This window comes from Colius striatus, chromosome 10, assembly GCF_028858725.1.
Source record: "Colius striatus isolate bColStr4 chromosome 10, bColStr4.1.hap1, whole genome shotgun sequence".
Lineage (NCBI taxonomy): Eukaryota > Metazoa > Chordata > Aves > Coliiformes > Coliidae > Colius > Colius striatus.
This window is the reverse complement of record NC_084768.1, coordinates 14162140-14186463: the sequence shown is the minus strand read 5'-3', so window position 1 is coordinate 14186463 and position 24324 is coordinate 14162140. Positions and strand designations below refer to the sequence as shown.

General features: G+C 36.4%; 1 protein-coding gene across 10 annotated transcripts; it reads left to right on the top strand.

Moving 5' to 3' along the window:
* Positions 1–35: 35 nt before the first annotated feature.
* Positions 36–23641, top strand: FUBP1 (far upstream element binding protein 1). Of its 10 annotated transcripts, none has more exons than XR_009819335.1 (23): positions 36–246; positions 1389–1479; positions 2476–2538; positions 3384–3422; positions 3774–3813; positions 4497–4546; positions 4636–4707; positions 4993–5050; positions 6417–6579; positions 6659–6757; positions 6838–6939; positions 7617–7719; positions 7801–7901; positions 8510–8651; positions 9726–9886; positions 10683–10837; positions 10925–11004; positions 13837–13965; positions 14625–14699; positions 18380–18525; positions 20059–20151; positions 21043–21090; positions 22029–23641. XR_009819335.1 is itself a non-coding variant. In XM_062003234.1 (22 exons), exons 1-22 carry the CDS (start codon positions 133–135, stop codon positions 22032–22034), a joined length of 2037 nt encoding a protein of 678 aa, XP_061859218.1. In that variant the 5' UTR covers positions 36–132; the 3' UTR covers positions 22035–23641. The 10 variants fall into 10 exon arrangements, 7 of the variants coding, with proteins under 7 accessions (XP_061859218.1, XP_061859220.1, XP_061859217.1 ...); XR_009819334.1 differs by having other exon boundaries at positions 20054–20151; XR_009819336.1 differs by lacking the exon at positions 2476–2538 and having other exon boundaries at positions 20054–20151.
* Positions 23642–24324: the final 683 nt, after the last annotated feature.

Here is a 24324-nt window from a genome sequence, read left to right as displayed (position 1 = left end):
AGGGTTCGCCGCTTTCCCTCCCCCCTCCCCGAGCACGATGCCGCGCAGGAATGTGAAAGGCTCCCGCCCGCCGCCATTTTCTTTCTTTCTTGGCAGGCAGCGAGTGGGGCAGGAAGCGGTGGCTGAGCGAGTATGGCGGACTATTCCACGGTGCCCCCTCCTGCTTCGGGCGCGCCTGGCGGAGGCGGCGGTGGAGGTGGAGGAGTGAACGATGCCTTTAAAGACGCGCTGCAGAGGGCTAGGCAGGTGTGTGTGTGTATAACGTGGCTCTACTAAATCAATGGGGCCTCAGGTTCCGGGGCCTGCAGGCAGCTGCTGACCAGGCCGCGGTGCCCGCGCCGCGGGAGGAGTTAATGGGCTGTGTCCTGACGACTCTTGGCTCTGAGGAGACCTAAGGAGGGGAGGCCCTCCGCTAGTACGTGCCTGTGGGGTGGGTGCGGGGAAGCTTTGTCCCGTCCCCTCACCCCCCTCCGCGCACGCCGTGGCGGCCGCCCGCCTGCCCTTCTCGGGCGGCGAAAGGTTTTTTTTCCAGTCAGTCCCCGGTTCCCTGCCTTCCGCCATTGCCCGTTGTCAGACTGAGCTCCCGCGGAGCCCCGGCTCGGCCCGAAGCGATCCGCGCCATGACGGGGGTGAGGCGAGCGGCTCTGCGGGCTCGCTGCTGCCGGCCCGTCGGGACGAGAAATCTCGGCCGGCGGGTAGCGGCGCGCTGCCTTATCGGGAGCCCGGCGCCTCGGCAGAGGGGCAGGAGGGAGGGCGGCTCCGCCGCTCGGCCCGTATTGTGTTCCCTGAGGCGGCCTCAGTGCCCGCTAACCTGTTCAGACCGGTTGGGCTGAGCTGCGGCCTGCGGAGCGAAGGCGGTGAGGGTTGTCTTCTCGGAAGCTCTTTATCCCGGAGTTCTATTTGTAGCTTTCGCACCGCAGGCGATGTTTTCATTGTTTCTCGGGCAAAATTTTCTCCTCGTCCAGTAATAACTGGTCACGGTTTTCGCGACATCTGAAGACTCAGAGGCTGTTACGGTTTGAAGTAGTTGTAGTGATCAGGCGCTCTGTGAGATTCCACACTCTTTCGCTAAGAATGGATAGAAAAGGAAAAAACTACTTTTAGGAAAAAAAAAGTTTGTAATTTTTGAAGGGTGAGGATTTTTTCTTTTTTTTTTAGCCGATGAAGGAACTGTAGGAAACTTTGCTATTGAAGGATGAGCACAAGTTTCCATAAAGACATTAGAATTTCTTTGAGCGGAACTGTTTCAAGCAGCAGACGTGTATTTAGTTGTTGAGTGTCGTTTTAATACTTATTGTCTAAATCGCTCAGAATCTAGTAGAAGACCTGGAATAAATGAGGGCTGACTGAATTTTTCTTTTAATTCGCATCATCTGCCTTTTGTTTAGATTGCAGCAAAAATTGGAGGAGATGCTGGCACATCAATGAATTCAAACGACTATGGTTATGGAGGACAAAAAAGACCTCTTGAAGATGGAGGTATGCCTTCATTACTGCTGCATTTATTTTTGTTGGGTATGATCACGGTGCCAGAAATATTGCAGGTGTTTGGTTATTAGTGTTGTTTGTGGGTGTGGGTTTTGGTTGGTGTTTTTTCATAGCACAGCATAAAAACTTTTTTTCACTCTATAGGTCATGACATGCTTTTTCGTTTTTGGTTTAATGGGGAAATTTGTTTTAAACCATTGTGCTCTAACCTGAAGTGAATGTACACCTTTATGGAAATATTTTAAATGGGATTTAAATGGTGCAAAGAGAAAAATGTTTGCTGGTGGGGGGAGCAGATAAATTCATGATTGAGAATCACTTACACAGGTATGTCATTTAAGTCTTTTGTTGTGTAGGACTGATTACAGTTCGTAAATTAGAGTAGGAAGCGCTCACTCCTGAAATTTGATAGTTTCATATATTTTATTCCTCTACGGTTTCAAATAAAAGTGTTAATGCGTTTCATTGTAGAAGTATAGGACTTTTTTAAAGACACGAAAGTGTATTTTCTACCTTGTGGACACCTTGGTTTAGTCCAATATTTAAGCCTGTAATATGTATGAACCCTGATAAGGTCATACTTAAATCTTCTCAATTGTTGCAGCTTTTTGGATTTGCTTTATACTGCAGTTAAAGTTTCTCCTGAAATGTGTGTGTGTCATCTTCTGTCTCTTAGTAAGCAGCCAGTTTGAACTTAACAGGGTTTGATATGTTTAATATACACACAAAAGCCTGGCTAAATCATGGAAAGAAATCTCTGAACTTGTTGAAATGTTCTCATAGGTCTCACAAAAGAGCAATGCCTTTTTTCCTTTAAGAGGATTGAAACTCAGTCTACAGAATGTAACTAAGGCTTTATCTCAGGAGTTCTTGTGTCCTGTAATCAAGGGGTTTTTTTCTATTAACGGTGAGGTTTTTAATATACAAAAGTGAGCTAATGATGCTTCAGATGATATATGTAATGTATTCTTTTTATTTTATGTGTAGATGGCTCTTGGACAAGTCCGAGCAGTACAACACACTGGGAGGGAATGCCCTCTCCTTTTAAAGGCAGGAATTTTTATTTATTACCTGTGTTTAGTATGTAAACATGACATAAACTAGGGGATCTTTCTGGATTGACACAAATATTTCTTGGAATATGTGTCTTGAGTTTTTGCTGCACATAAATTATGGTGGTTCATATAACCTTTATTTTGGGGTGGGAAGGAAGCATCTGAAGTCTTATCTTTTCAGATATAGGTTAATTGTGCCTTTTACTCCTTTACTGTACAGAAAGGATTTTGATGGTAGTGGTGTAGTTGCTTTGAATCTGCTTTTTGTTTTTTTGAAATTTTATGCTATGAAATGCTTGATATTTGAGTAGAATTGTTACCAACATTCAGATTGAGATTGCATTGCCTTGTGATACTGTTGTGTTTTAAGATGTTTGATCTAGATTTGTGGTCATTGTCAGATTTTTTTTTTTCTTTAAATAATTTTGATTTTTTTTAATGGATTTTACTTTTTTAAAAAATTTTTTACTATAGAAGCATCATTAGCTTGAGCAAGCAACAGAGCTGAACTTTGTTCCTTGTCTTAGTTTAAATTTCAATGACTGGGTATCTGAGCAATCTACAGTGTGTTCTAAAAACTGCCTTTTGTTAAACCACTGAATAGACACATGGAAAAACCTAACATCTTTTCAGCTATACTAACCAAGTGCTGAGTGTTCGTGAGATTCTTTCTTTTATTCAGATGATCAACTCCCTGAAATTGGAGGAAAAAAAAAAGAAAGAAAAGGAAAAAAAAAAAAGGGGGACTAAAATACACTGGAAATTTACAATTCACACTAAAAGGTGTAAACACTTCTTGTATTTCTTGGCCAAAAAATTTAAAAAATCTTAATTTTGCAGATCAACCAGATGCTAAGAAAGTTGCTCCTCAGAATGACTGTAAGTAATTTTTACTTTGTTGCAAAAAAAACTCTAGACAGGTGTAACATTATCAGAACAAGAATTTGAAACAGTATTCTGGTAGGTGATACCTAAATCAGTAAGATCAAAAGAAGGACTTGGGGGGTTATTTCTCAATTTGTTGAAGTAGTACAGGTGCTTTGTAAAACTGACAGAGGTGTTAGCAGCAGTTGACAATCCTTTTAGCTGTTTTTAAACCTCTTGATAACACTTCTTAAAAAAATCAACTTCGCCAAAAGTTGGTACAATTAAGTTTTATTATGAAAGAAGAAACTTAGTTATAAGTCATGCTATTTATTGGAATTTAATTTTAACAATGTTTGTTCATAGCTTTTGGAAATCAGCTGCCACCAATGCATCAACAACAAAGGTAAGAATTACACTATGTCTTACTTAGAGAATGTTTTCTAAAAAATTGCTCTCTATTTGTATGATCTCTTGAAATTTAGCTTCAGCAAGTCCCAAGTCAAACACTTAAAATGCATTAGCATTCCTGTCTCCTCTGTGCATCAAACTTCACTAAGGAAACATATTGCTGGTTTTTATTGCTTCAGCATAGGTAGTATAGTAATGAGTTGGAAGCAATTTTGAAGGGGAAGGAGTTGACACTACCTTGTAAACAAAAAGGGGGATAAAAATCAGACTTAGCATATTGCTCAGTCAGCTACGTGTGTTAGAACTCAATGGTTTTCTCTATTTTCGAAACAGATGCATGCAACTATTATTATGCTTTGGCTGGCTTTGGTAGTTGAGATACTGAGATTTATGTATTTTCAGTATACAGATGAAACTTAAAATTCTACCCTGGCCTTTTCTGTGCTCCTTATCTGTTGAAAGTGAAGAGGATGAAAGAAAACTTAGATCACATGTTATACTTGGAGTCAGTTTACCTAGTATCGTGCTTGCATAATGACTTAAAAAGTTAATGGCAAGCAAGCCAAGGTGATAGTGGGCATACTAGCTAGCTGTTGTTTGTTTATCAGGAAGCTATATATAAATTTAATTGGTCTCTGAATGCTCACTGTCCTTTGTTTGATTTAACGTTCTCTGTAGGTCTGTGATGTCAGAGGAGTACAAAGTTCCAGATGGGATGGTTGGATTCAGTAAGTAGTACAAATGTGATGTAGTACAGTGGGAGATGTTAGCAGATGTTCTTAATACAAATGATCTTTCTGTATCTTCTTTCTCCAAGTTATTGGCAGAGGTGGAGAGCAGATCTCACGCATACAACAAGAGTCTGGCTGTAAAATACAGATTGCGCCTGGTAATTATTTGTGGGATTTTTTTTCTCTGTTTTGTTGGGGTTTTTGGTAGAAAGTTCAGAAGGATGATCATTGCTTCTAATTGCCTGAACCTTCATTTACAGTGTATTTTAATGTTTCCTGCTAATTGTGATTATTGTGGTCTAAATAAATGCATAATTTTGTGACACTGATTATTATTCTACTTCATTTAAGTTCTGGTAGTTTGCATATTATGTTTAATTCCATGATCTCTTTCTGACTTAACAGTACTGCTAAATTTGTTTTGTTTTGTTTTATAACTATAGATAGTGGAGGCCTGCCAGAAAGATCATGTATGCTAACTGGAACACCAGAGTCTGTTCAGTAAGTCAAACAAATTCTGTGTAACCATATTTAACACTTCATTTTTTTATATATTTAAGTATACTTATAGTATGTTTATGTTATTGCATTTGTCTCCTATTGAAGAGGCAGGTGACAATTAAGTGTATACATAAGAAAAAAGATGTTGAACCTACAATCAGGTCACTCAATGTACTAGGAATTCTAATTTAAAAAATACAGAACTTCAGCTTTTTGAAGTTGTAGTTTTTCTTGTTGTAGATAATGCCACTAATTTCTGCTTGGCAGTGAAACGCGTGAATGTATACTAAAAAGAGATGTATGTTGAAAAGAAACTCATTATTATAAATTAATATATACCAAAGGTTAGGAAAGTGATGTGTATGTAATACCTATCAGCAGAGCTAACTTTTGCCTTCCTGTGTTCAAGGAAGAGGATGGTTGCAATGAAAACGTGAGGGTTTTTTACTGGCACAAAGGCTATGTAACTGCTTTAAGACCAACTTATTAACATATCCTGGCTCTGTTAGAAAAGATCTTAAATGTAATAGTATATTAAGTATTGCCTGATTTACGTTAGCAGCTCTTACTTCATGCTTGGAAGTAAGGCCTGCAGCTACATATTTTCCTTTGAGAAAGAAGCATGGAATTCTTCTCTTATGTTGCAGCAAAGTAGGCTGCTGTTCATGAAGTCACTCTTTTATGGGAATTTTCTTTCTAATTGTAGTTATTCTTTTCACATATATTGGAGTTTTTTGACTGATGTTAGTCCAGTAATAATTTTACTTGGATAGCAGCTGATGTACGTGTGGTGAATACCTATTTGGCCTTGTCCACTATTCTGGTGATGTTTAGAGGTATAAATGTCCTTCTTTTGCATACTGAAGCAAGCAGCAGCTATCATAGTACTTAGTGTTAAAACTAGGTTTATTTTATCATCTGAGATTTTTTGCGTTTTTGGAAAACTTGAAATAGATTGCCTTAAGATTGACTGTTAATAGGTTAAAGACAAGTTACTGTCAGATGAGAGATTACCTCATTAAATGAAATTACAAAGTGAAATTAAGTGAAGTTACAAATGTTAACTCGGGGATGATGGTCATGCTTGAGGAGGTAATTTTTACCTACGTGTGTTTGGTGAAAAAACACCTTCTGTATTCTGACATTGGTGTGGTTTTAGGTCTACCACATCATATTGCAATAATTTGTTACTGGTGCAGATTTACTGAGTTTGCCTCGTATTTATTGGTAGTAATTATAGTGATAATAATTATATTTCTTCTGCAGAAACTTCCGAATTAGAATAGAAAATTCCAAGTAAAATAGGTATAGGCAAGTGGTACCTGTAGAAACAAGTTTATCTATTAAAGTATGTATTCCTTCACAGATCAGCAAAAAGATTGCTTGATCAGATAGTTGAAAAGGGAAGACCTGCACCTGGTTTTCATCATGGTGATGGACCTGGAAATGCAGTTCAAGAAATTATGATTCCAGCAAGTAAAGCAGGATTAGTTATTGGAAAAGGTGGAGAGACAATTAAACAATTACAGGTATGTATATATCATCTTTTAAACATGATAATATCAAACCTGGATTTGAGTGGCTGTTGACCTCCCTTTTGTCAAATAGGAGCGGGCAGGTGTCAAAATGGTCATGATTCAAGATGGTCCACAGAACACTGGTGCTGACAAGCCCCTTAGGATAACTGGAGACCCTTATAAAGTTCAAGTAAGGAGTCCTTGAGTATTCAAAGCACTTTAAAATCCATTTGAAAGTTACAGTACCTAAATGAGCTTTTGTTCTTACAGCAAGCCAAGGAAATGGTGCTGGAGTTAATTCGTGATCAAGGTGGCTTTAGAGAGGTGCGCAACGAATATGGGTCAAGAATAGGAGGAAATGAAGGGATAGACGTAAGCATGGTTGAAAAACTTGTTCACTGTATTTTGAGATGTTACCATTAAAATGTTCAAGTGTTTGATACCACTGAAAGCTCTTAACCAGATTCCAAAACCGGTTGTGGCATGTAAGTAGTAATTGATCATTGCTGAAATTATGACTTTAAATTGTGTGCTGCATTCACTTCACGTTACCAGCAGTTCTGAACAGTTTCAGGTAGCTGGGAGTCTTTTTAGCAAATTAGCAAAAGAGTTTTATTGCTAAGTAAATAATACCATTATAGAGCTCAGAGTTTGGCCTTCATACAAGGATATTTAAGTGCACCTGTTGAATGAGTCATGAACTTGTAACTGTTCATCAGAGGTGAGACTGGAATCCAATTTCAGCTGCTCGAATCTGCATTCTAGGCCTCTTATATCTTTTGTTCTTTGATAGTGAGAAGCATAATATCCACTGGAATTGCTGCCACTGTGAAAACTTGCAGTGCATAGGATTTCTTTCATTTTAATACTTCCATGCAGTATTTCCTATACTTGTGATTTGATATTAAAAAATTCAGACTTCAAAAAGCTTGAAGTGGCATAGGGCTGGTCCTAGTTTACCATTCTAATATATGACCTCCTTACTTTGTGAATTTGGTAGGAATGTTTGCATCATTGACATTTTTAATTTTTTTTTTTTCTCTTTTAAGGTTCCAATACCACGATTTGCTGTAGGTATTGTAATTGGGAGAAATGGAGAGATGATTAAAAAAATACAGAATGATGCAGGAGTCAGGATTCAGTTTAAGCCAGGTGGGTAATATGTCCATAAGTTTTCTGTGAACTGTCAATCTACTGGAATATATATACTGAAATAGTTCATTTTTATTCCAGATGATGGAACAACTCCAGATAGAATAGCTCAAATCACAGGGCCTCCTGACAGATGTCAACATGCTGCAGAAATTATAACAGATCTCCTTCGAAGTGTTCAGGTTGGGTAATATGTTGTTTGCCATTTAAAATCTCCCAGCTGACTTTTTAAACTTAACATTTTTTAAATTGTCACTTAACTGAAGAAAATAATGGAATTTTGCCATTGGAGTCTACTTCAAAGTTCAATCTGAAGTACCAGTGTTTGCTTTTACACTTTTGCAAGTGTTAGGTTGATAATGATAATACTGATTGAAAGTCATGGCCATTTTTTATCTGGTTGATTTTAGAACTACTTATTCTGTTGTATGAATAGCTAGTACGCTGTTACTTTTGGTTGTAATCACTGTTTAAAAGGTGGTTTAAATGTTTATTGTAATATGAACCCCACCATTGCTTTGGCAGCAGGCAAGCAAATTTTATCATTGTACACATGAAACTTTCTGCTTTATTCTATATCCTTTCCGTTCTTTCATATGCAGAGATGTACAGAATGTTGGCATTTAGGTCTCTTGGGAAAGATAATACTTATAATACTAATACTACTTATCAAAACTATCTGTAGTAAATAATGTTTTTAATAACAAACTGTGTGGTGTGTAACCAGTTTGCACTTGTTGCTTGTGGTAATTTTTCCAGAATGTGCTAATTTGTTGCTTTTTGTTTTTAGGCTGGTAACCCAGGTGGACCGGGACCTGGTGGTCGAGGAAGGGGTAGAGGCCAAGGCAACTGGAACATGGGGCCTCCTGGTGGATTACAGGAATTCAATTTTATTGTTCCCACTGGCAAAACTGGATTAATCATTGGCAAAGGCAATATATCTTACATATATGTGTATCTATATGTAGTTAGGAAACCTCTCATCTTCTCTATTTGTACAAATAGCCGTACTAGGGAGATGTTACAAGAGAAGCCTTTGCAAATAGTTTAATGTGTATGAGAGCAACGTAATACTGCTAAATTGTAACTTCTGATACGCTTTTCAGACTTTCCTTGCCAAGACCCTTGCCCTAGTAGTTAGAAGTCAAGAACCAATCAGTTTTTCTAATCCTTTTGTTTTAAAGTAGTAAGTGCTGAGACATTGATCATATTTGGTATATTTTTATGTTAGGTGACTTCCAATTGAATTGCATTTGATACAGCTTGCTTATTGTTACTGCATCTGTAACTCTTTAATTTTCATATATTCCACTGAAGATCTTTTACAGTGGAATTCTGTATCAATTCCTTGTGTGTGTGTGTATGTGTTCCAAATATTTCTCAAAAAGCTTTTGTTTTAAAATAATTTACTGTTTGCTTCCAAGTTAAACACTTTAATCTTTGATTTGTAAATGTGTTTTTTCCTTTTCACATGACTCCTGTTGTGAAAGCTTTGTAGGTACTAATGATACAAGTAACTTCTTAGGATCCTATAAGAGTACAAACTAGTTTAGGAAACTGAGCTATCTGTTTTTAGTGCACTGCAAAAAATATGGACTTCACCACGTGGTCAGCTTTTGAGCATTTTTTGTCATGTGTGCTTGCTTCCTGCTTTACAGGAAGGTTAGGCTTGAAGGTTGTATTTACTTATAACTGTGAGTATCAGTTGTTAGTCGTGTCTAATCTCACCTCTTTATGGGCAAAAACAGCCAACACTGTAGGAGTTCTTTGCTGCTCTTTCCGAGTAACATTATTGTGGTCTTCAATTTAAAAAACAACTAGTTTATTGCAGTGAAAGCTCTACACTACCCTGAAGAGGCTTTTGTAATTGTTGTTTGAATGTTCTTGTATGGCTGATCAGAATAGATGTCTTCACTTCTCTATCTTCAACTTCCATGCATTGACTCCTCTGACTTGAATCTTAGTATTTTTGCTTTGATGCATAAAATCTGTATGTTGCATTGTAGGTGGAGAAACTATTAAAAGCATAAGCCAGCAGTCTGGTGCTAGAATAGAACTTCAAAGAAATCCTCCACCTAATGCAGATCCAAACATGAAGATGTTTACTATCCGTGGAACACCTCAGCAAATAGATTATGCACGACAACTTATAGAAGAAAAGATTGGAGTGAGTTTATCTTTTGGTTTACTATAACTGAACAGAATAGGAAGTGAGTCTCCTTTGTTGAGATTTTGGTATTTCACTTCTAAATTGTTTAATTAGATAATAAATGGTAATCTAGGTTTAAAGTAATAAAAATACAAAGATACACCCAAAAAATGGAAAAAAATGGGTGTAATATAGTGTATTTTTCGTTTCTGTGTTCTTGAAGATGCCCATTTCATGCTTAATGGGAAATTTGACCACTTCAAATATAATCTTGATATTCTTAAAGATACTAAAAACTGTGTTTAGTTTTTCAGTCCCAGTACATTTTAAGTATAGTTTTAATCCAAGTTTACACTCTTTCATTTCATAGGACTTTTGTTTTCCTGTGTGTGCATGTAATCAAATTTACTACTTGTGTTTTGTTCGTGATCTTGCAAACAGATCAAGTTTAGCCGATTTTACCTATATCAGTTTATTTTGAACCACTGATAGTCGTGGGTTTAGTTCATGGATTTTTAATGCTACTTACGGAAAAATGCATGTTTATTTGTAAAATTCTTTATTTCCTCAAGGTAGAACATAAATAAGTACAGCTTTAAGCTACCCTTACTACCACAACAGCTTTTTACACTCTTTTTTTAACTAGATATGTCTAATCTTCAAAAAACATATTTTCTCCGGGGAAATGTCTTTGTTTAAAAACAAATTATTTTTTTAGATTATATTCTTGAAGTGTTAAGTTTTATACTTCTACACTGCAAAAAAATGCAGAAATGTAAGGTTTATTTTCATCTGCATGATACTCTTGTTACAGGGTCCGGTAAATCCATTGGGTCCACCTGTTCCACATGGACCGCATGGTGTTGTTCCTGGCCCACATGGACCTCCTGGGCCACCAGGTCCTGGTGCTCCTATGGGGCCATATAACCCAGCTCCTTATAATCCAGGGCCTCCTGGCCCTGCACCTCAGTAAGTACTGCTTCAGCTGTCTTTGTTTTTTGTAGAATGAACCTGGGACTGGCTTTGACTGAATATGTATTACTTGATCTTTTATAGTGGTCCTCCAGCTCCGTATGCTCCACAAGGATGGGGAAATGCTTATCCACATTGGCAGCCACCAAATCCACCAGATCCGGGTAAGAAGTGTCACAATTGTGCTGTAGTGTGGATATATTTTGAGTACGTCCATTTTGTCCTTACAAGTATATACATTTCACAACTAATTTGTCTTGTGCTGGTAAATCTGAAAAAGCTCTTATTCTTCCAGCTTTACTTTGCTGATTGTCAGTTTACTTATGTTTTATACTTCTCATTTGTTGCTTGTGAGATGTTGAAATTCAGTTGTTACAGTTGACATTCACTCTTTACTTAAACATTATTGATGCTGCATCCCAGTTTATGATATGCAAGACTCTTGGTTAACTGATTTGATGCAAATCTGTTTCATTTTCTTACAATTAATGTTTTTACATAAAGTTCTTGACAGTATGTTTTCTTTCTCTAATAATCAATGACTTGTATTTTATTTTAAACAGTGTCCATTACAATCTCCTGACTCTGCACAGTTTATGACATATATTTTCAGCTTTTGTTGATTGCATTTCAGAGTCTGATATGAATTTCTTTTGTTCAGTCCTTTTTGAGACCTAAAGCTTCTGTTGAACTGCTTTAATACCCTAAAACTAGTTCAGATTGTGTATTTGGAGCTTTTGCTTATAATAGTTTTGTATTTTCTTCTGAAACTCATCTTTGTAGAATCTTTTTCTTCTATTTCTGTTTATCTTTGTCAAGACCTGGAGTGATTACTTAATTACAACTTCTCAAAGTTGTAGTCTCCTGCTTTTCTTTAAGTTACATCCTTTGATTGGACTAGAGCTTGTGGGGGAATGGAACTACAGTCACAGAAGGCATGGTAAGGCTAGATGCTTGAGTCACTTGTACCTCATTTATTTTGAGGTAGAGCTTCTTCAGAATTTAAGACAAAATATCTCCTTTTTTTGTGATAAATGGAATAAACATTTTCTGATAGTCACTGAATAAATGGAATTAATATTTTCTGCTAGCTACTGGTGCTGACACAAATTCATTAGTGAAAAAGAAGAGGTCTTTGGAGTGTTACCTACAAGGAGTTCTGCTCATGTTCAAGTCCTTTCATGGCAAAATGTCATCCCTGGTTTCAGTTCACAAACTTTAAAAAAGGTAGCTCTGTACACATTCATTTCAGTATTTAAAAATGCCTGTTGTCATTATTTGAAAGTAGAATGATTAAAAGTGACTTGAAGTCTCAGCATATCAAAACCATCATTTAGTCCAAAGCCACTGCCAAAATGTCACAGCCTCTTTCATAGCACCTTTTCATATTTTTCAAGTAATTTATCTATATAAAGATCAGTAAGTAAATACACCTTGATGTCATCTTGATGATTTTATAAGCTTTTTTGGGGATGAATACTCCTTAATCTAGTGAAGCTTTCCTATGTGCAGTTGAAGTTGATGCTTCTTTCAACTGGATGAGTTCTGTACATTTTTCCACTTAGTTGCTCATAACAATGTAACATATGGGTTGTTCAGTACTCTTTTCAGATATTGCTTTCTCCAGAAGCCTGCTTGCCTCTTGTCACATTAAAGTGGAGCTAATTACTGCAGTCAGATTTCTTTGGAAATGTAATGAACCCCGCTCTGTGTTCTTCTATTCTAGAGAAGTAGCTACTAAGGGGAAGGAGGGAGGGAACTGAGCAGTGGCTTATTTGATACTTGCAGGTAACCTCGGAATACAGTACACATTAGTTCAAATCCACTATTGTTGATGGAAGCAGCATAATTTAAAGAGGAAAAACAAAGTGTGAATATTGTTTTCTGTACACTTCTGCTACTGTGTGCATTTTAAGTGGTTACATCTGACTGTAATGCTAAATGAAACAGTGAAAGAAATTTGTGGTGTGAATTTCTTCTTCCTGAATGCTTTTTGAGGTGATTTCTTCTTTCTCATCCATTAGTCACTGCCTTACCTATTTTGTGGTTGAAGAGGTGGGAAGTATACTTCCATTCTCATGCATAGTTTCTCTAAAGCTCTTGTCTCCTTGTAGAAAGTTCTCTCTTCAGTTGGCTGCATTTATTTGCAGATGTTTTTATTCTTCAAAAATGCAAGTAATGTTAAAGGGTGCTGGTTGTATTTTAGAATATTGTTCTCTAATAGTAGATTTTCAGGTTTTGTGGATTGCTAATCTGGTAATATAAAAATCTCCGTGATTCAGCAAGAATAAGCTATTCCTAAAGGCTATATGTGAAAAAGAGAGAAACAGGCTCTAGTAAGCAACATCGTTGGCCTAACTACAAGTAGTTAAGAGAAATGGAGATAGCTGCAGAAGATGCAAATGTTGCTATTGTTTGTTATACTGAAAAGCTGTAAGTAACCAGTAGTGCTTTATGTTATATATGGGGATTCAGGATCTTAAAATGTGTTTCTGCTTTTTACTGTTGCCTTAAAGTTGAACTGCCAAGCACTGTGAATACCTAGTAAGATTTGTATTCTGTTTCAGAAATATGTTTGGCATGCCTCCTCCACCTGTGCCACTGTCACTAGGGTGAGGTTATAACAAAAGCGAAACCACTGAAATTGTTTGGTGCTAGTATGATTCACTGTTGTTACTATTTAGTAACATGACTGTTTAAATCAGCTTGAAAATCTGTTTCTGTTTATCACATTTAAAAATTAATAAATGGCATTGTAGTAGTAAGAGTTCTAGAATGATATTTAATCAATCCTCTGAAAGTATACTTAGTACAATACACTTCTCTGAAAGTTGGTTGAAAGTTTGTGCTACAGAGAAAAGATACTTACAGGACGTACATGGTTATTTGGTTTAGCTGAATTTTTCGTTCAAAGAAAGTGAGTGCTTAGGACGAAGTTAATTAAGGACAGCATTCTGTTCATGTTACTCTTATAAATGCTTGTTTGGTTTTCATAGGTAAACCAGGAACAGACCCAAATTCAGCAGCATGGGCAGCTTATTATGCTCACTACTATCAGCAGCAAGCACAGCCACCACCTGCCGCCCCTCCTGGTGGACCAGCTACAACCCAAACTAATGGACAAGGTAGCTCTTTAGTGAAATTGATCCATTTTTTACTGCTGGGGTTAGAGATGGAGATGCCACATTTTTAATGGGTTTGTCTTCATATATTAAATAAAGTTGTTGTAAGGTGATGTATTATCTTGGAAAGCTACTGCTTGCAACCTTCAACATTGCTTGTCTTAATTTCAGTAGTAATAAGGGTAATGTATTTACCTTGTAATTACTCCAAAGAGAATTTTGCTGCAACTTGGCCTGACTTTAAAATCTACATAGTGTAGTCAGAGTCCATAGTGCTGTAAAAATGGAACGAGCCACACTGTCATCATTATCATTTGCTTAAAAAGTTGCATTACTTCAATGGGTGTAGGACAATGAATTGTAGTATGTAGTTGTGTTAGTATAATTGTTGTGCCTGGGTGAGGTTTCCAGCTTTAATTTCAGGGTATTTTGTATTATGAGTGGTGTGCATTTCCTTCATCTTAACATGCTGGATGTTTTAAATGTTGATTTCTTTGTGATGTTTTTCACTAGTAGTTTATATTTGTAATGGCTTGTAGTGTGAGTTTTGAGTGGTGTTGTTTGGGATTGTTACTTAAAAATGGAGTTGATTATTTGTAAATCAATTTATGTATGAGAAAAAAGCCATTGGTTTCGTATTGACTGTTTTTAATGTGATTCAGGAGATCAGCCAAATCCAGCACCAGCAGGGCAGGTTGACTATACCAAGGCCTGGGAGGAGTACTACAAAAAAATGGGTATGTGTGCAGGGTTGGTTTATTTTTTTTTTCTGTTGTTGCATAGTAGACTGTTTTGGGATACTTGTGTATCTTCTGTGATGAAATAGAAGCGTACAGAAGACAGTGCTCAATCCACATGGTGATACTTCTTTATTATTATTTTTCCCTCTTCCAACTGCACCTCATTTTCTCATGGACTATTAAAAACCATTTGGAGAGCAAGATTAATAGCATGTTTATTTCCTCTTATCAACCTTCTAACAAGTTGATATCAAATTATTTACCCAGACATACTTAACTTCATTCCATCTGGACCAAGTTCCTGTGTGGCCCACTCTAGGTGGTCCCGCTCTGGCAGGGGTGTTGGACTGGATGACCTTGCAAGGTTCCTTCTAGCTCTTAAGATTCTGTAGTTCCCAAATGAGTTCCCGACATGTGACTTTTAAGGTGTGATAAGCCTTTTTGTTTTTCCTCTTCCTGTTTAACTACTTTTTTCAGTTTACTATCCCTGTTAGTTCAGCTTATGTTCTCCAGTGTAAAGTTGTGGAGGCTTTTCACTGCCTTTTTAAGAATAATGTAATTTGTTGGCAGGCGCTCTGCTATCTTTCTAATTTTCAATATCTGGAAAGCAAGTATGGGTTGCACTAGTCTTGCATTTGCTGTAATAATATAATAGAGATAAAGCATTAGGGTGGAGTTTTCTGTGGGCAAGTCCAAAGAGGAGCATGAACCCAGGAAAGATAAATATTGGAAGATGTCAAGAATTGCTTTAAAAATTCTAAATGAAAAAAATCCCAAGACAACAATCACATAAGAGGAACAACAGGCAGTTTTGATCTTAATTTCCCTTTCTAGTTTTAATTGAGTTCTTTGCCTGAAGGAGAACTCTTGATGTCTGGACCTGGGTAACTTGACTGTGTAAATCATGAGATCTTTTGCTGCTTCAGTGTGTTAAAAATCTTGATATGGAAGACATAATTGAAGTTTCACTTTGAAGAGAGAAGGAACTAACCAAGTGAGGTTGAAGGTCAGAGAATTCGCCTAGAGTTGATATAGCGATAAATGGAGGTGGGTTTCTTCACTTCCTTAACAATGTTAAGTAGGAAAAGATCTTACAGACTGGCAGGCTATCCGCCCACCAGAATGTTTTTGTGGTGTTTGGGCTCTCCTACTACTGTTTGTGCCTCCTAGAGTACTCTTAACGCTTCTGTCTTCATTAACTTTTGCAAACAAGGGAAGGTAGTCAAGTCACTCCCCCTTGGACTCTGTCAGATTTTTCACAGCACAGATCATTGTATGAGCAGCTATTTTAGAGAACTGAAACTTGAGACTTGCTGAGCCAAATCAGTTCTATTTTTACTGCTAAACAAAACTGCTATGGTAGTCCATGTGGCAAGCTGATGAGTGACAGTACAGAGTTGAATAAGTTGGCTTTGATGTTGCTATTGGTGCTCTGGATTTGCTCATACCTGAAGTATGAGTGGTCTGAAAACTCCAAAGCACTCCAGAATATTCCCATGAAAAATAAAATACTGTTTTACAAAGTAGCCCACCAGTAGGAAACCATGACTCAGCTAATCACGGAGAATACTATTATTTTTAGCGTATAGAACAGTAATTTGAAAATAATTTGTTTCCCAACTCACAAATACAGTGGCAAAATCTCTCCTTTTTCAGACTCTTGGTTTGGTCAAGGACTATGGCTTTGAGTAGCATATACAATCAAAAACAAAACTGAAGAGCTAGTAGAATTACTTGTTCACATTGGTACATGGATCTTGTAGGTGACCCAGATCATATGTTTGATTCATACCCTACTGAATAGATTCAGAAAACTTGTTTACCAGATAACAGTACTTTAATTCTTGAAGACATACAGATACTGTTATCTTGAATTGGAGACTTAGTATTTTTCTTTTTCCCTTGAAGTGCTGAAGTGAAGATTGCATAACTGAGTTCTAAAAATCTCCTACAGATAACAGTTTCCTCTGAACATGAAGGCCCGATTTATAGTTAAAAGTTTCCATAATGGTGGAACTGGTTTTAATAATTCCTCAAGGTGATTGGAGGAGAGAGGACAAAGAAAAGTTTCGTATTAGTAGAATCAGTCTTGATGATTTGAGTACTGGAAGAACTTTAGAATCATCTGCCATTTCCTTTCTTACCCTTCTTTAATGGGGAGGTATTCTGTGTTGGAATATGGAAGATTTTGTGTTGAAGATGTTCAGGATAGTGCTTTGCCAAATGTTCAGATTCTCCGCTCACTATGTCCATTCTGAGAGAATTTGGGTTAACATATGTAAGAAGAGTGTGGACAGTTAGTATTCTTCATGGGATTTGTGTGTGTAGAGGTAGTTAACAGATCTTATATCTGACACTCTAGAAAGCAGTTCCTTAAGATTTGGGATACTCGTGTTCTCCAGAACGTTGCTCAGTGGCCTTGTATCCAAATAAAAGGTGAAGTGGTTTCATGTAGCATTGAAAAGTTTCAGCTCTCACTGTATGGAAAGCTGCCTCTTGATAGCATAATGGAGATTAGGTGCACGTGGAGTTGTATGGGATGCAGGCTTGCACCAAAAAAACCTTAAAATGGTGAGTGTTTTGGTAGTATCCTAATCCTGACTCTAAAACTTTGATTTGAAAAAATAACCCTTTAAGAACTTAGATCACAAAAATGTCTTGTCACAGCAGTAATACCTCTTCTGTTTTGGAAGTTCAAGAAACTTGAAATAAAGCACTCCAGATAAAACTCTTATGTCTGGATGTATGCAAGTATGAGGATAGGTGATTGGAGAGAGGGCAAGAGTGTTCTGCTTAGGCATGTTCTGTGGTGACAACTGCAAAAACACCTCTAAGAGAAAAAATTCTGAAGAAGGTAGTGGAGTATGTTTGATATTTCTGAAATGGGAGAAAAGGAAGGAAAGATGTCTGTGACAAAGCTTCTGTAGAACAACAAAATGACTGAGGTCCTAAAAATTTGCCTGTAATACTACATTTTTAATATATATACTAAAGACTCCTTGTGTGTTAATCTACTGACTTTATAGAGTTTTTAAGCTGCAGATTGATTCTGTTGGAAGGTCCAGTTAGTTCTCAGCTATGGGTCTAGGAGTGTGTGTCTGTAAACATAATTATGTGCATGCTGCTGTTTCTAGGGGACTGGAACTTAGGCAAAAGTCAGAAAGACATGTTTCAGGACTATATTCTGTGGTGGAATAAATGTTTACAAAAATTAATGCTCTTTTTGAAAAATGTGATCTGCAGTAACTGAGCAATTGCATTAAAGAGGCCAGAATTGAGAGTGTCAATTAATTGGTGTCTAGTTAATGTGCAGTCTGTACAAGAAGATAAAGTCAGTCTAGGTGGATTACAAAGAGTAATCTTAAATGTTGATCTTTGTTTTCATTTAAATGCTACTGGTTGTTATGTCAAGAGGCTTTAAAGACTTTCGCTGTAAAACTGAGAATCAAGAAGTGGAAAAAACATCCTTAAGGTTCTTCAGTTTTGCTTTGCATAGGGGTCAGTACATTAAAATAATAGAATGAGTGATTAAGAAAAAAAAAATGGCCGTAAGATTATTCAAAAGCCTTCAAGCAATATTACCAGAAGCTAGGTGACATATGTTGTTAGACTGGGATGTTGGAAATGTTCTCGTTTCTATTGCAGCAACAGAGCTGTATGATTTTAATTCCTTGTAGGTCAAGCAGTTCCCGCCCCCACTGGGGCCCCACCGGGCGGGCAGCCGGATTACAGTGCAGCATGGGCTGAGTACTACAGGCAGCAGGCAGCGTATTACGCCCAGACCAGTCCACAGGGAATGCCACAGCATCCTCCTGCACCACAGGTATAAAGCTTAAGTAGTTTTTGGCTGGCTTCCGTTTCAGTGGTTATAGATAGTTTTTGCATGTCTCCTTATCTGTTACCTTTGGAGTATGCATCTTTTTTTCTAGCTCAGTAACTATCAGAATAATTAATAGATGACTTTGTTTACCTGATAACTTGAGTTTTATATCTGTCCATATGTTTGGTGATTATGTTTTATTTTTTAAAAAAGAAAAACTTTCTCCTCCCAGGGTTTTGAAAACCATGCAAGAAGCCATCACCATTTACATTAACCAATTTTTCTTTCTTAAAGGCTTCACTCCTGAGTTAGCTCAATTTAAAGGATTTTCTTTAACTTTTTGTGTATCTCTTATGTATCTCTTCTGCACAGGGCCAATAATAAGAAGTGGACAATACAGTATTTGCTTCATTGTGTGGGGGAAAAAACCTTTGTTAAATGTATGGATGCAGACGCCTTGATGAAGATCTTAATTTTGTTTGGTTAAAAAAATAGTGTTTTTGAAAATGTACAAAATATCTATCACTACTGATAGGAGGTAATATTTCTGTGTAGAAATGAAAAAATGGTTTGTTTTTAGTATTAGTGTAGATGTACACATTCCAGCAAATGTATTTGCAATTATGTGGTTAATGCTTTGTGATATAAATGTACTTTTTCAATGTATACTTTATCACCTTTAAAATGCCTGTTTTGTGCTTTACAATAAATAATATGAAACCTCCTGTGTCGGTAAGTTGGATATGTGGGTATATAAAGAACATAGGATTGATTTGCAACGCTGAATCAAGGTACCTGTACACAAAGTAGTTGGTTGGTTGCTTTTTTTTTTCCCTCCCTCCCATGAAACCTTGCTGAGTTTAAAAACTTGTTAGCATGTTTTTCCCCTCTTGCAGAGTAGTAGTAGATGGAGGATCTCTTTCATTCATTGTATTTTGCTGCCTAGCACCAGTAATCTTGATACCTTAATTTTCTTTCTATTTTATTAAAACTGCATGTGTTTAAGAAGGTTATCTTTTTTGGCATACTTTTCATTGCATTAACAGTGAAATTTCCTTTTTATACGTGACCACTGTTTCAGACCTATGCAGCTGCTATAACAGATAACTTTTGTTCTGAATTGAATACTTCAAAACTGTTCCTGCATAACTATCTTACGGGTTTTTCAGACTAGTTAATTTTAAGTATAATGTGCTTAAGCCTTCAGTTTAAAGTAGTCCGCTTCAAAATTCAGTGTAGAAAAGTCAATGTGGTATGCATAGTAGTTTCAAAAATTGCATCTGTCCTTAAAACGCTGTTTTGTTTGAGTGACAGGGAGTGGTTGAGAACTTCCTGCAGAGCAGAGAACTTCTGGTTTTGTAAATACTCAATTATTTTTTTAATATATACTTGAAACTTCGTATTACTCTAATGCTGATACTAAAAAGTCTGATTCTCTTGAAGTCCTGTGTTTGCTCTTTGCATATTTATTGGCTCTTTGCATCTCTTAGAGTACATGCAATACAGTCTGTCTTGCCATTGTCTGTTGAAGTGCAGGTTTGATCCAGCCAGTATAGAACTAGCTCTGTAGGGGTGAGGAGGACTGTGCTGTGTATCATCCTTGATTGTTCCTTCAAGGAGCATTGCACTGTAAGTACATCAGAATGACAAATTGATGAACTGCAACAGTATCTTTTTGTCAATGTTCCACATAATGAAAATGCCATACTTGTGTGACTATTATGTTGGAATACAGTGCTGGTATCTTAGGAAACCATAATTACTTCTTAATTCAAAAACATAGGTTTGCCTATATATATATATATATATATATATATATACATACACAAAACATGAGCTTTGTGGGTAAGTATTCCTGAACGTTTAGCAATAGCTAAAGAAAGTCATGCTTCTGTTTTTCTGAGTAATAGTTTTTTTCATGAGCGCTCTTGAGATGGCTGTATCATGCAGTGTTTTTAAGTATGCATATCGTAACATTGAACTCTTTGGAATCCCTTGTTAGACAGAAGTGGTTTTTGTCTTCAGATAGCTTGCAGATATGTAGTGATGTAGGTATGTTTTAAATAATTCTTTAACTGTTACTTGCTTTACTTTTTGGAACACCATGTTGTTGCTTTGAGAATAATTTTTTTTAGGGTGGCTGCACAGAGAAGTTAAAGTTAAGGCTTGAAAATTCAAGTAGTTTATTCAGGTAATTTAGCAATGTATGTATTGTGCTGTAGAAATAGAGGAATTATTTTTTATCCCTTTAAAAATGAGGAATTATTCTGGTAGCTTAAAAAAAGGCTAGGGCTGTATTTGCTCTCTTTAGTGTAGGGTATGAAGTTTAATAGTTCAGATACTTTGCATGGTATTTTGTAGATAACCTTATAGAATGGTGCATTTATTATGTACTAAACTGAACAAAATTACCTTCACTGAATTCTTTATCATTCACAAAATGGAGGCTGTTGATTTTGATTCATTTAAGGTATAAAATCTTTATTAATTGCAAACAGTGCAATTATTTATACTTCACAGTGCCTTCCCAGACCTTCCACCTTAGGTTCTGCTGCAAAAAAGCAACAGGTAAGCACAACCTAAGGAAGTATATAAATTAATATATTTCAGTACATTATTGTTGTCCCTGTGAGATCTTTGTGGTTGTGTATTGAAAAGCAATCTGCTGCTTTCCCAAATGCATTGTTACTCACGGTTCCATTTCAGTGGAAAGTCTTTTAAGTTTTTGAACAACTGTTTATATTTCTAGGTAAATATGTATCTTCTCCTTTTTTTTTTTTGTTGGGTTTTTCTTTTTTTTTTTTTTTTGTAGAAAAGATGAGTAGATTGCAGTAATTAAACTTGATCAGAATAAGTAATTTTTGTTATTTTTTTCTCAAACAGCTAATTGTTGCAATTAAAGAATCAAAACCTTTAAAATATGCAGGAATTACTTTGGTTAGAAATGTCAACAGCCTTCACAAATGTTTTTTATAATAGGGCACTATTCCCACTTAAACCCATAAGATCTAAATATAAAGAATATGAACTCTTGTCGTTATCTTGAACTTGATGATAGCTTGTCTTAGAGTGTGTTAGTGGAATTTTTAGTTAACTTTGTTTATTCATGCTTGACATTGTAGGAAAAGAGACTCTGGAGTTTGAGATTAGTATGTTTTAACTGACAAAGCATGTACACCAATTAAATGTTAACAGTACAGCAAATAATATTTTATCTATATAGCAGTCAAGGTATCCCATTTCTTGATACTTTAACTGAATTGCTGTATATTTTGATAGTTTAAAATGTTTGTATGTCTTATAGATGGTCTGGTACAGTTTTTTGTTTCTGGTTTTTGTTGGGTTGGTTTGGGGTTTTTTTACTTTATTAGTAAAGCAGCACCTATTTGGGTTTTTTTGTTGATGATTCTATTTCTAAAATGTGCTGCTCCTCTTTCAAGAAAGTCCTGCTTATCTGTACATCAAAGAAAAATATTCAAAAATACTGCCTTCATTTTCACACACAGTGCTGAAGATGCTGCAAGCACCAAATCATAGCTCATAGAATCAGGTCCTGAGATAGTTACTACCAGTAAAGAGGAATCCTTTGAGTGTATGCCATTGGTGAGCCGATGAGCATGGACCATAGAAGGGCTCCATGTGGAAGGTAAAATTGGCAAAAACATAACAGATTTGAAATGTATCCCATACATAATGGTGTAGGGTATAATTTTTGTTTTGATCACGTTTTCGTTCTTTAAAGTATTACTTGTTTGACCATAAATGTTCCATAATCTGTTAAGTTTTTTAAACTGTGATTTAGTAATATAAGCCATCTATTTTAATTGCTATTCTTCTAAACAGCAAAGCTTAGATTATATTGAATTTTTGAACTAAATAGTTGTGCCTCAGTTTCTCAAGTCACTTAATATTTCATCTGCAGTTTAATATGTAACTTCATTTTTGAAATGAGAAAAGGTTAGATATGTACCATTTGCATTTTGATACTGTGAATTTAGAGTTGGGGTGAGTTTATTTGTTCAATTCCTTTTCACGATACTTTTTCCTTCAACTGTTGTTCCTAAAATATCTTGAACAGTTTTTCAATTGTAAATTTAGCCAGTGGGAGGAGATAGAGAAGAAGCCAATTTATTGGAAAGTTGCCAGATGAGATGATCTTGTGTGTAGCACTTGAGGTGTATTGACTTCCAGCTTTCTCACTGCTGAGCTTACAGGTGTGCTATTTTGTGCTAAGCATAGTGTTTGTTTTTCAACTCTGCAAACTCATAGCTCTTGGGAGAACAGAAAATAGATTATTGGAGTTATGCTGATCCAAAAAGATAACTAGACTTCCTCAGAAATGCAGTAACCTGTCCAAAATATGTCTTTAAATGTTTCTTGCTTTTTTCCCCCCCTCTTGAGTCCCACAAATTTAAGTAAAATGTGAAGAGTACAAAAAGTTTTTAAAGGAAGCGTAATGTTTTAAGTAGGAAAAGCATTTTTCGTTATCACTTTCTGCAGCCTATACTTTAGTAGGACATGAAGTAAAATGTCAGATGGATAATCTTCAGTCTGACTTTATGATCAAGTCATCTATTCAGGTTGTCCAGGTAGACAGGATCATTATTCACTTGCACAGCCTATCTTGAAGTGTTTCATCTTTTTACTAGTGGTATTTCATTGGATGACAGAAACTTCTCTTCCAAAGTATTTTTTAAGTTTTCCATTGCATGTTGAAAGCCTTTTTTTTTTTTTTTTTTGCTTTTTTTCTGGAAGTGAGGGGAGGGAGGAAGGGAGGACTGGGCTTCTCAGAAAGCATACAGTTGACAGGATTCCCTCTTCCCTAGTAATAGCTTATAAAACTCGTATGTATGCACAAATATGTCTTGCGTGCATGTGAAATGCCTTTTCGTCCTGAGAAAAGTGTTCTCTGCAGAAACTACCCGTGTGTAAAAAGAAGATTGGCTTTAAAAGGCAACTGTGATGGGAACAGTGTCTTAGGGAGATGCAGCTTGGACTTGAGGTAAATTGAATGCTTTACAAAAATGTGGTTTTGAGTTTGCATTGACATTGTATGTAATATGGGTACACATTAACTGTATAATGTTTTTGTATGGTTTTTCTCAATAAATGTAAACTGATGGGTAATAGCAATGGTGTTTGTCTTTTTTATGCTTCTGTCTCCAGTTTAAAATAACTGTTTCAAAGGAAAGATATTGCAGAAGCTAGTATTTCTGTGAATTAACACGATCCACATTAAATTAAGTAAAATACACTTATATGGCTATTATGATAAATACTCAAAATATCAGGCAGCTTATTACCATTGTTCGACATTTCTGAATTTGTAACTGTTTTATTGAGGCAAAAGAGTGATTTTCAATAGGTAAATAGGCAAAGAGCAGTCAGCAGATTCTCAGGCACAGGAAAACTTTTTAAAAGGACTGCAAAAGTAATTAAGGCTTATACACATCTTTTAATTTACAATGGGACTGCCTGTAAAATAAGTCCTACTGAAGCTGAAGTGAAACAGTTCAGATGGTGTTAGCACAGGGGTGTTAGTGTTGATATCAAGAGATCTTGGAGGAAAATAGTACAGTAGCCTTAAGACAACAATTGAGAGATGTAGCAATGAATTCGTTACTTTAAGAGAGAACAAAGATAAGAAATTGGACACTTTCTGAAAAATATTTTTCTTAAAATCATCAAACCTATCAAAAGATGAGTCTATCATAGCTGCAACCAACTGTTCCTCTGTGTTTTAGGCATGAAAAAATGAGAAGCAAGTGTTGGTAGTAAAAAGACTGCTGTGAGTCTTCCTGT